The sequence below is a fragment of the Calidris pugnax genome, unplaced genomic scaffold (assembly GCF_001431845.1).
Source record: "Calidris pugnax isolate Ruff unplaced genomic scaffold, ASM143184v1 scaffold25, whole genome shotgun sequence".
NCBI lineage: Eukaryota > Metazoa > Chordata > Aves > Charadriiformes > Scolopacidae > Calidris > Calidris pugnax.
The window spans coordinates 2,293,274-2,306,223 of NW_015090805.1; the positions used below are offsets into that span (position 1 = coordinate 2,293,274).

The window sequence follows — 12,950 nt, forward strand, 5'->3', positions numbered from 1 at the left end:
CTTCCCCAGAGAGAGTTGCCTCAGCGAGAAAAGCACCTTGGCTAAACCACTACTTCCACCATCTGTACTATGTCTGGAGCACACCGGGGTGGAACAACCACTCAGATATTTGTACTCCTTAAGCTGTGAGGATAGAGAGAGGAAGCCCAAAACCCACATTCTTTCCCCGTTCCCCAGGAAAGTACCTGATTTAACAGACTCCTCAAAAAAACTCTTTTAAGCAGCATTTGCCTTATAGGCCTATTAGCTGTGTCTGTATTTTATTGGTAAATACGCACATCATATGGTTAATTTGGCACCAGGACATGCCGTTTGGTGGTATTTGGTAGTCTGAGAGATGGTGTCTACACCTCTTGATAAATGCAATACCCTCTAGATTCATCACTTTCTTTGCCCTCAGGCTGGCTATAGAACAAGAAACCCTTCAGTGGGTTGAAAGCTCAGGACTAGCCAATGCATGGCTTGTGACTCACATCCAGCCCACACGTGAAAATAAATATTTTCTGTGTCTTGTAAGAGTGTATTCAGACCATAAATACACACTGTCGTATACCTCTCTGTTATATATACAGAGTGTATATAATGATACACAAAGTAAAAGAAAACAGATCGAACCACAGCAAACCAAGTACTAGTAGATAAGCATTTCTCCAGAAGGGGATAGGTTAAGGCAACAAAAATTAAGAGCCTTTCACTCTTTTGCACTTGCAGAGACAGAAATAGCAGCTGGAGCAGCCGGTGAAGTTCACGACTGGGAAGGATTCCTAAGGGCCAGGAAGGCACAAAAATGAAATGGTAAGCTATGTTTTTCTTGCACTGCAAAGCAGCTGAAGTTTGGGAGCAGAGGGAATTTTGTTTAATTATCAATAGAAAATTGTCTCAAGAGCAAACTATGACTAGATATAGTCAATTAACTTTGTCCACATGAGATGGCAAGTGGAAAGTCTGGTGTTTGCAACTGAAGCCCCATCCCATTATGACCAGTGAGAAAACTTTGATCTACAGGTAGGAGATACGATCCACACCATGGTTATATAACAAAACAAGACAGGGTTGCTCACCCATCCAGCTTTGTATCCAAATTCTCTTCAGAAATGAGGGAGTTGTGAAACAGGGCAGATATATGCCAGATAAAGTCTTTGATCTCTGCTCTAGCATTCTAACAAAGCATTCATCATTTCTCTCTCTCACTTTATTAGGGAGACTTCTCTCTGGATGGTTGCCTGCTTACTGTTTGCATCTCTACCCAGAGGTAAATATACTATAATACACATCTAGCAGTACGTGGAAGTATTTATATGTGCATACACAAACTGCAAACTGACAACCCTGAAGCAAAACAAAATAAATACATGCTTTGAATGTATTTCATCACAGTCCAAGGTTTGCAAGTACACATAATAACCTTCAGATAAACCTCTGTATCTAAAAGAAATGTTTTCAAGGTTAAGGCATTTCAGGCCCACAAATATCTACTCACAAAGTTTATCCTACCCACATCCTTAAAAATACCCCAGAATTTCCATAATGTTAAGGATGGCTCGGAATCTCATCCTTTACAAGCCCCAACTGCCTTGCATCTGTTTTTGTACTTAAACTTACTACATTGCTGGACTTGCTACAGGCACAGCCAGGCAAGTGAAAGGACTGGGACCCAGCAGCATTCTCTCTCCCTTGATCTTCGCATGTGGTCTGCCCAGTTCCAGCAGAGTTGGGTTTCCAACATAAAATAGATTAGATATGATCTTCTCTATGAAAGAAACACACTAATATTTGCCGATGAGGGAGTGTTCTACAAGCTGCAGGGGCAACTCCCTGTAATTTCCTTATCTGAGGCATAAATTCAGCAATATTAAGACCTCTGTGTGTGGTTCAAGGCTCCTCTCTTCGACCAGAAATGCCTCAGTTTAACTAGGCATTGCGGTGGTTCAGGAGGTTACACTTCATCTGGAATTAGTCTTTCTTTTTTCTGAAAGCACAGCTGGCATTTTTAGGGAAAAATTTTCATGTCTCCAGAGAGCATATGAACAGTCTGTTGCCACTCAAGGTGCACTTTTTTAGGAGCTGAGTACACCTGCAAGCATGCCAAGTCATTTAAGTGACTGCCATTTGACTCTTCCCCCCACCTCCCCTCTAAAATAGGAGAATTCAAATTTTGCATGTCTGAACAGCACCCTACCTTCCTCAGAACATTTTTGCATGTAGGTGAGACATGGGCCTGTGGGGAGCCATGCAATGTTATCTTATAAGGGTAACACATATCAGTTTGACCTCATAAGTACTCAAAGCCACAAGAAATTCCCTATTGCCTTCTTTCTAACACCAGAATATTTTTCTGCTTAATCTATTACCTTCTACTATTAAACTACTTTTTTTACTGTCAAAACTGCACTAATATCACTAGAGTCAACCTAAGAGACACATGCAAGCCCCTTTCCCACAAGCCATAAACTCTGAATTGCCTATCAGCATCCCAGATTCCTCTGGTACAAGTAATATATAATTAAGAAAGATAATTACCCTTGATCATCTTTGGTGGGGAAAAGAGAGAGGAACAAAAAAGCCCAGTCTTTATGAGCTTCCCTGCACCCCACTTTGGATAGCAAAGCAGCAGTGTTTTTTTCATTTTAAGAATCTTACAGATTGGTTATCATACTCAACCTCACCTTGACAGCCTTAAACATCTGGGCAATATTTAAAATACACAATTAAGAAAAAAGAAATCCACAAAATAAACTTATTTCACTTTACATTTGAGTCTTACACAACGATAAGCAAAAGCTGTGTGCCAACACACATTTTTTCCCAAGGCAGAGAACTGTGCTTTCCACACGCAAAGCTTACCAGGTAGATCAGATGAGCACTCATTGCATAATGAAGTGAAGCTCTGCTTCACTGGCTGCCACCATCCCCGCTGCTCACTGCACGGCTGCTACAGTCTTCTGGCCAGGAACATTTCTGCTTCCACACCTCCCAGTACATCAGTAGTCTCAGCAAGAAGCTAAACACAGCATCACCAACCTTCAGCATGACTTCACTCTTCTTCTCAAGGTTGTCTTCCATAAGAGCACTTATTTAACTTGTACCCAGAAGTCTGTTCTTCCCATCTAGAAAAGACCTCATGCAGCTGTAGGCTCTGTTAAATAACTCATTATAGCCAGATTTCCATCACCTGTTTTTGTCCCTGGCAACTTCAGCAAAGCCTCCTTTTTTTGCCTCCTGCTGCCCTGGTTTCACCAGCTGAAAGCAGTATAGGGCAGGGTGGGTGGAAGCCCATGGAGTCTTTATGGGGACATGTAAGGTTTGTACACCATTCCATGCAGGAAAGGAACTGTTACGCTAGGCTCAGGTAGGCTGGGCATTGCTGTCCTCCAGCTTCAGAAAAAGAATAAAGAGACAAAAAGTAAATAGGTGCACTTCTAAAACCAGTATCAAATTTAGAAGTGACCAAAACCAGGACATAGGATTGACACTCTTTCTCTCTCTTTTGCTCATTAAGCAAATGTTTACTGCCCATTTTTCTGAATTTTATTGATTTTAAGATTATCTTTTCTTCATCCATGTGCAACAGTATATGTTGCAAGCACTCTTGCTCCCAATGGCAGCCTGTGGACAGGACTCTTCCCCCCAGAAAGCTCTTCTGGAGGCTTACTTCTTCCAGGGCTTACAAAACACCTATTGAAGGTGCCCCAGCCACACTCATCTTCTCCCCGTGCTTAGCTAACCATAGTCAGTCACAGCTGCAGTCTGCTTTCAGACATGGCCTTGCCTCAGAGAGACTCTGCTGAACACAGCCTTGCTCAGCTCCCCAAGCCCAAACGGCTCAGGGACGGGTCTCAGGCTGCTCCCTCCCCTTCCTCAGCTGGTGGTGGCCCTTCCAGGTGTGCTGGATACAGCTAATGGCTGTGCCTCATTGCATAATGAGTATGCATAACCAGGCATGAAAATGCCTCATTGGAGGGCTGAGGTAACCTCCTTGGGCAGTGTAGGGTCATATGTGCTGTGGCTGTAAGGGTACAGTACAGTGGAGGCTGAGCTTTATTATAAATAAAATAAGACCTTTGTTTGGATACTGTTGTAATTCAGGTTCCCCCCGAGAGGCAAAATCTGGTCACTGACTGATACAGTCTGAAAATGGTTGAGCTCTCAACACTGCAAGCGGAGTCTCCTTCCACTGTAAACCAGAAACTGCACTGGGGATATGTGTTTTTTCAAGCTAAAAGTTTACATTGTTGGGCAAAAGCGGGCTGGGATTTTCAGCTGAAAACTCTGAAAAGCTAGGGAAAGCTGATGTTTGGTAGTAGAGTTGTAATTCAAGACACTTGCTTTGCTCTGCAGTTTAGTTCTCTGAATTATACTTTTCCTTCTGCTTTTATGCCTGTCTGGATAGACACACTATCATGTTTGATGTCACAAGCCTCAAAACAGACACTGGTAAGAGAGACTGGAGCATGTAACAAGCTGAGTCCTGGCTGTTGACAGTGACTTGAAAGGGGAACTGCTTTTGGTCTTTAGCCCAATATATGCGCAGCACCGGTGCAGGCCTAGAACACTGGAATGACCACACTGCTTCCAAGAACATTTATTTCCGTATTTCATCTGATTACTTACCCCTTATGCTTCACAGAATTTTGGCCATTAGAACAGTGCACTTCAGCTTTTCTTCCTGGCTCAATTGCAGAGTCAGCTGCTTTTGTTCTGCTCCCTGCTGGGAATGAAAGTTTTCCATTCAAATTAATTCCTCTGCATTTTAATTTATAAAATCATTTTATGAAACAGGTTTGGTCAAAGTGTTAATTTAATAGTGCTTTCTGTGCTGAAAATATGGAATGTCTATGCATAAATGCATAGAAACCTTCTCCCATACCCCAGCCTTCCCCTAGAGAATGTAACACCACGATCTAATAAGAGTTGTCCAACATCATAGTGGCAGACTCCCCCATTTGTTCAAGTTTCAGTATAGTTTCAACTTTATAAAAGTAACTAGTATACAAGTTATTAAATGAGCAGTATGCGTAGGTGAGGTGTATCTGGCTTCCTGCCATGCCTGTCCACCTGTGTTCACCAGCAGGCTACCCTCACCCCAGTCCGTGCCTGTCTGCCTGTCCGTTCACCAGCAGGCTACCCTCACCCCAGTCCTTGCGTGTGCTGGAATTGGTTGGTATGGTTGGTAACATCTCTGCCTGATGTCCAGGACATCTGTACAAAGTATCTGTCTCCCTGAGACCTTGGAAAAGTCATTTAGTTGAAGTGGGAATGACAGACCTTCTTTCTGGGGTACTGGGAGAATATGAGTACCAACATGAAAACCAAATATGAATATGAATACTGGGAGAATATGAATACCAAAGAGCATGAGACTCAGGGACAGGTGAGTGCACCCACACAGACCAGCAGAAAAAGGCACTGTTTTGGTCAGACCCTCTGCACGATGTCCCATGGGAAGGGAGATGGGGCCTCTAGGGCATTATTTACAAATCAGGAACCACAATCTGACAGGCTAGCAACAGGAGTTCGGGGAGACAAAACTCATCCAGGGCTTTTCTCTTACCAATATAACACCCTTTTCACGCTTCTCCTTTTTTCAGCCAGACTTCCTACAAAACCAAGACTTGCTTAACCATGTCTGCCCATCTTCACTTCCCTGCATCCCCTTCCCCCCTTGTGAACTGACCAATTAATTAAAATCAAATCTGACACCTGATCTCAAAGACTAAGATCCCCAGAATTTGGGAGAAAAATGGCCAGCTAGGGAGACCCCCAAGCAGACCCCACACTGACAAAGTGAAGGCAACTTGGGCACTGAGTGGCCAGGGCCCTCAGTCCTGGCACAGCACATGCTGCCTCCTGCCTGGCTGGGAGCAGGAGGACACCGAGCAGAAGAAAGGGGAGGAAGAAAGGCAATAATGATGTGATGAAGCCAAATGATAGGAAACCTGGTGTCCTTCGTTCTGCTGGCCACTGAGAAAGTTTTCTGTTTTTTATTCCAGGTCAACCAGACACAACATGTCACGCAGTAGTTGGAGAAACTGTCATTTTGCCTTGCACCACTCCCTCTCCTGGAGACCTGATCCTTTCCAATTCAATGCTCTACTGGCAGATAGGGCACACTGTCTTAGTCCACTTTTTTTACAAGGGGCAGGACTCGCTGGAACACCAGAATGAACGTTACTCTGGCAGAACTAGTCTTTTTTTGGACCAGATGAAGCATGGCAACTTTTCCTTAAAGCTCTCCAGTGTCCAATTACTGGACACAGCTGAATATACTTGCATCTACAAACGGACTGGGGATCATCCCAACCAAACACAGAAATCTAAAATTAATCTCATTGTATCAGGTAAGACATTTTTTTTTGTTGAGAGGAAGAGAGTTGAGGGCAGCACTTCTTCTGACAAGCCATCTATGGCCATTGACTGAGATTACTTCAATTTATAAAGCAAATCTTCACTCAGTTTCACTCTATTCCTTCCTTTTGTTGGAAGAATAAGTAAGAAGGGGAAAATAATTGCATCTTTGTTAAGGTTCAGCACAGCATATCCGCAGAAGTAGCAGGACTCCTGAAGGGCCAGCTGCCTGCCTCTTCCCCCTCCCTTTACAAGAGACAGTAATGAATAATGTGATCTCCCCGACTTTTAAGCATTTGGTTATTTATGAGTTTGTACTGTTCTGAATCCACCTTGTCCCAGATGAACAGAAGAGTTTATTTCATTATTTGCACTTGGGTCTGTGAAGCAAGATTAGTTTCATCTCTAGCAATTGGATCCAAAGCCCGGGCCATACAGCCTTTTTTAAATGGAAGACAGGCACTTGCTAATTACCTTTTTCCTTCCAGCTGGAAGATCTGGGTCTGGTGGCAAGGCTGGACACATGCAACAAGAATTATTATTTTTCTTCCTTAAGAAATGAGTGAGACCATAACACATGCTTCAATAATGGCAAACAACTGAGCTAACATGTTTGAATTACTTCAAGCATGGCCAGCAGAATGATGGGGCGTTGAGTTTGACCAGCTGACTAACTGAAAAAGCAAATTAAAACAAGAAGATACACGTCAAAACAAATCATAGTTTTTAAGGTATTTTGCTTGAATAAATCAGCTGGAAACTTTCATTATGGTCAACGGCATACATTTAATTCTGCTTAAAATAGAAAAATTTTGCTTTCAAGTAATATAAACCCTTTAATATCTTTGTTTTAATGTACATCGTTCTCAAGAGAAAGATGTTTTAAAAATGTAAAGTGACATACCTTTGTTCAGACATACATTTGTTCAGAAAATTTCAGAGTGAAATGTTTTGCAGTTTTCAAAATGAAAAAAAAGTGTTTAGAAAATGCAGAATCAAAATATGATCATATTTAAAGATTCAATTTGTTTGACAAATGCATTCTTTCTCAGAAAAAAAAAACAAACACTAACCTTTAGATCAATTATCAATTACTTTTCTGTTCTAGGCTCAAACAAATAACTTTGATTTTTGTGGTTTTTTTCCAGCTCCACCTAGCATTGAAGAGGCACCTTCCCCTTCTGGTAAGGCAACACTCCTTAGCTTGCTAAGTGTCTAAGGATTATCCAGTGCTTTAATTTGAATTTGCAAGATTGGTAAAATATGCTGAATAGAGAAACTCCAATAGACTTATGGTGCTTGTTCTCTCTTACTAAGTCTAGCAAAATATCAGTGTCCCAGACAGGGAAAAATATCTTCACCACTAAGCAGATCTAGACCACAGAAAGAACACTGAAGCGCCAGCAGTCACTAGTCCATAAAGCTACTCCCTATTATTGGCACCATAAAAACCATAGAATTCTATGATTCTATGATTATGGGTACCATAAAAAACATAGAATTCTATGATTCTATGATTACGGGCACCATAAAAACCAAATAAAAACCAAGTAACATGGAAGCCATTCAGTTCTGTGAGTGAGGGCCTTTGTAAATTACCTTGGTGTGAATGAACTACCAGATCAAGAGATCTGGAGGTCTTTTGGGGTAAGTAAGGTAATATTCTAAAAGTACATGATTAATGGCATCACATAAGCTCTTCTGGGAAAAGTAAAGTAGACGTCATCCAAACACAATTCTGAAGTATAGTGCAGATACTAATGTCTAGGTTTAATCATTACAGAGAAGTAAGGGTCATTACACTAGGGTCATTTTTAAACATTTCTGGAGTGAATACAATAGAGAATGGCTGTCCAGCTCTGACATGCCATCATCAGTAAATTCTCCTGTAAAAATCCTGCTTATAAATCAAATTATTCTATTAGCTCTACAAAATCTTGAATCAGTATCAAACATTTTGTCACAGAAAAATCAACAGCTGCAATTTGCATTCTACTCACTGCAGCTGAAAGATATAATCCATTACATGACAATAATGATATTATAGTTAACGTAATAAGTTCAGCTACAATACCATGTTACAGCCAGATTAATCAGCAATAAACTCAAATAGAAACTAAGGAAGAGAAAACTTCAAGTGTTTTATCTCATGACCACTCAGAAAAAATCAACTCTGTACTTCATGAGCAGTAAACAACTTGAAAAATTACAGGAAACATTCTTTCTAGATCTGAGATAGCTCCTGTAGTTGGGTAAAAGGTCTTTAGTTAACTTCACTAAACATGAAGTTAAATTCAAAATGGTATCATGTGTCATCAGCAACACAGCACCAAACTATAACGTTATAAAAGCAAACAGAACAGAAGCTAGAATATCTCTAGCTGTTACCTTTCAGAAGAAATAAGAAATTATCAAGGATCAAACTTTCTAATGCAGTAGCAATGGAATTTTCTCAAAACCAGAAGATAAGTAGGCTGTATTTAAAGAAGAGAGTTGCATATACATTTGACTCAGCCAAAAACTTTCCGACAACTATTCTTCAATATGAACTACTTCTTACCACAGAGTTATTTTCATTGGGAAAAAAAAAACAAAAACAAACAAAAAAAGTGACTGGGACAAGGGGAAGTGTATAGCTTTGCTCTAGGAGAACAAACTGAATCACGCACTTTAGTCACCTAAAAGTTCTTGTACTGATGGATTTTGAGGGGTTTGGGGATGGAGGAAAGAACAAAACCCTAGCTTTTGAAACATAACTTTTTACAAAAAGGAAAAAATATTTCCTGTTGTCAACTTCTTTTAAAGAAATCATCAGCCACAGTCCCCCCCACCCCCCTTTTTTTTTATTTTCAGCAATTTCTTAAGAAAGGGAGGAAGAGAATCTATTTTGTATTAGTTGTTATTTTAGAAGGGACTTAGAAAAGTTAAGTGACCTGCTGAGAACAAAGACACTGCATGCAGAAATAGTTCTCACACTTTGCAGTCATCGTAACCAGATCAGCAGATATTTATTATTTTTATATAAAATAGAAACAGGTTTGATCTGTTTCACTTCTGCTTTGTTTCTGTTTGTTGTTTTACTAATTATTTTAAAGAGCTTAATTTTACTTTGACTCTGGGTTTCTTGTGAGACTGCTTCTGGGTTGATCAAAAATTGGGAAAAATGGAAATGCCTAGGGCTGGAAGAGGTCACAAGGGACCAGGAGTCTTGCTGTAATCCTAAATTTATTTTAAAGCGTTACTGAGGGCTACCCAATGTTTACTTGCTCTTTACATATTAATACCACATATTCCTTCTAGGAAGAGGGGGAGGAAGCACCCCTACTAGTGATTAATTAAACTGCAACAACATACTGAAAGTTGATACCACAGCAATAGGAACAGCCTAAGAATTGGTACAGAAAACGATATACAGCCTGATCTACCCAGAGAAGGACTTGGACCTAAACAGGAAAAATTTGTCTATTGCTTAAGTCAGGGGTTCAAAATCTTTTCTGAATTGTGTACTACATCCAGCACGGGTTGCAGGTACCACCTGTGCCAAGGCTAATCCATGTCCTCTGTCCACGTTGTGGCTTACATACCAATAACGTCTGGGGCCTAGATTTTTTAATACTCATTACCATTATTTATGGACTCTTAACCTACCTCGGGCCCTAAGCAGGTAGAATGATCATGTGTTTTATACTCTTCTAGTTGTTGTTGTTCTATCAGGATTTTAAAGAAGTATTCTCAGACATCCAGTAAAGGAAGTTGTATTCATTGTTGCCGAGTGTCTGTGCCTTTTCTGTGAAGGAGGAAAAAAAAAAAAAAGATTTGTCATAGTACTTGAGACTGTTTTTTCTGGAGGGTAAAAATACACAAAAAAAGGAGAATTTTGAAAATGAGCCAAAATCCACATGATTTTACAATCTTCCATCAATGCATTCATGTAAAATATATCGCACAAACTCCAAATACACTTTTTGTCATGCCACCAGTTACATGTCAACTTTCTCTTTTTTAATTTTTCAGGACACAGCCAGATTTCCTCCAGAAGCCCTGCTGATGTGCCATTTCTGGCTATGCTTCCCCTCTCTTTCCACCTCCTGGTCTCACTGGGGGTTTGGCAGTTGTAACTGGGGAACAGGAGAATCTTTGGGAATTTCTCCTCACCAGAGGACCTCGCTGGGCAGAACAGCTCTGTAGGGTTAGCATGACACCTGCTCCAGAGCCATGGGGGAAGAATCATCAAAGCTGAGAACTGACCTAGCACTAGGTGTTTATATCCCACATTCTGGTGTTCCACAAAGCCAAAGGCAGCAACACTCAGAGGTGGCACGTCTACTTTCTCATTTTTTTCTGGGAGCCCAGTTTTAGTGCTGCCAGTATGAACATTTTATTTTGGATTTTGCGGTTTTGCTTTAGCGGCAGGATAAAAGATTCACAAAATTACAAAGTCATATAATTGACCTGAGTGAGATCTTTCTCCTAAGACCTCATCTGCTGTCCTTCAAGAGAACCAAAAAGGAGGAGAAGTGGTAATTAGCCTCTGTGTCAGATAAAAACTGGAAGTAGGAAGACGCTTGCGTTTTGTGAAATGTAAGGATGGAAACCTTGTGAAACTTGAGCCTGTGGAACTTCAGCTTCTATTTTTACTCTTCAGCGTCATGGGCTATCAGCAACAACTTTTTTTTTCCACAAGAAATGTAGTAGTTCTTCAGCGGAAGGATGAAGCTGACTGAGAAAAATGATGGAAGTTCATAAAACATCAACATAGAGGAAGGAAGTGACGTATTATTACAAAATCCACTGCTAAATAAGCCAAAAGCTTTAGAAGTCTGAATTCGGTATTTTCTCTTTTTGTCCTTAAACACAGCAAGGTAAATGTGATCATCGCCCAAAAGCTGGATTCTTAAGCTAAAACTGTGCGACCAGAAATTGTTACTGTGACAATGTTACTTCTTTAAAAACGGCACCTTTGGAGGAAAAAAGAATTAAAAACTGGTCAGAATAATTGTAACCGATACCTATGCAAATTAAATGGGTTTAGTTCTGGAAACGCTGGACTCAGGTAGCACAGATGTCCTGTATAAAACTGAGACTGAAAGGATCCTGTGTACCAGCAACATCAAGAAAGTGCAGAGGTTTCATTTCAGGCCAGAGCTGCTGCGACTGCCCTCTTATAGAATGGAGAAGCATCTGGAGAATCCTCACCCTGGCCGGTGGGCAGCGGTGATTGCAGCGCACTCCTTCTGCCTGAGCCCTCAAGCAGAGGGAAGTGACTCATCAGGTTGCATATAAAGTCATTTTTATTTGGAACAGTTCCACTCTCTTTCCAAAGGAAAGACGGGATTGTTTTTGCCGGGAAATGAACAGAATAAAATAAAAGAGTTTCAAAATGGTATCCATTGAGGTAAAGGAGATAGTGACCTTTGACTTTCTTAAAGAGGGCCCTTTCTCTGTGGTGGGGAAGAGAGACAAAATCCCACGCACAGCCCCTGCTGCTGCTGCAGTGAAGCTCAGCTGGTGCTTTGGCCACCCTGGGTACGGAGCAGCTTAGCTAACAGCTGGGGTCCCACTTCATAGAAAGATTTGAATATAAGAACTGTCTGCACCGTGATTGTCTTTTTATGTCCTACCCTCCAAATGTTTGTCTCAGAGTCCATGTATTTTTCAAAACAAAAGTTGATTAAAAATAAAAACTTAAAAAAACCCAAACCCCTGATGAGAGCAATTGCTTGGTCTCTAAGAGTTCTTTATTTGTGTTCCAGTTGTTCGTACAGCTAGGTAGGAGCTAGCTAGCAGGACTTAGGCTAGGCTCCCTGGGCAATCAGAGAGTCCGAAAGGTGGAATTTGTACTGGTCTGCCAGTCCCACGAGTCTGAACTGCTTGCCCTCATCTCCAGGGCCGTACGACTTCTAAAAATCTAACAGCCACTTAAGCAGCCCTCTGCTTTTCAAAAGGTGTTGAGGCACACGAACAACACAAGCACCTCCACTCACACGTGCAAGCTGTGACTATACAACTGCAAAACTTTCTTGGGCAAGCAAATGAATAATGACTCAAATACCTTCATGTGGGCACGCAGGGCTAGAACAGAGCCCCGCTGCTGTGGAGAGAGACGGCCCAGTTGTACATTCAAGAGCGGGCACTGCGCTGGCTGGTGCCTACGAGGAATGCCCAATTCCCACTGTCATCTGCCTTTTTCACCCTCAGAAGAGATTGTCCCTGCCTGTGCAAACTGGTGTGAATCACAGTAAGCACATGAGCAGATGACAGAAGGAATGAAGGCGGGGGGGAGAAGACTGGATGACCTCTAAATGTTGCTTACAACCCTACTTTTTTATGACTCAGATTTGTAGCAGCACTTGGGATGTTTAAACGTCCCTGTTTATTATATTTTCCCAGAGCTGTAGTTAATGCCATTCCCAGCAGTAACGTATGACTGCCACTCCATTTTCCTGGGAGACTGCAAGGGAAGGTTTGAATGACTAGCAGACCTTGATTTGTCCTTCCTCACCTGGGTGATGACACAGCCAACGTATCTCTTAAACGTCACTCAATGTGCAGAACATGAGCAGCACATACTTCTTGTGTTTTCCAGAGTTTCAGCGTGACAGAGA

At 41.4% G+C, this 12,950-nt stretch overlaps 1 protein-coding gene across 1 annotated transcript in view; it reads left to right on the plus strand.

Annotated features, from left to right (window-relative positions):
* LOC106885636 (ICOS ligand-like) overlaps nucleotides 1–12,045 on the plus strand; it is a 34,728-nt gene extending 22,683 nt beyond the window's left edge. The window contains exons 4-8 of the mRNA XM_014937987.1: nucleotides 712–795; nucleotides 1,200–1,252; nucleotides 5,991–6,338; nucleotides 7,494–7,529; nucleotides 10,360–12,045. Of these exons, the coding sequence (XP_014793473.1) occupies nucleotides 788–795; nucleotides 1,200–1,252; nucleotides 5,991–6,338; nucleotides 7,494–7,529; nucleotides 10,360–10,463 (549 nt within the window). The 5' untranslated portion in view covers nucleotides 712–787 and the 3' untranslated portion in view covers nucleotides 10,464–12,045. The remainder of the gene's footprint in view (nucleotides 1–711; nucleotides 796–1,199; nucleotides 1,253–5,990; nucleotides 6,339–7,493; nucleotides 7,530–10,359) is intronic.
* The last annotated feature ends 905 nt before the right edge of the window (nucleotides 12,046–12,950 follow it).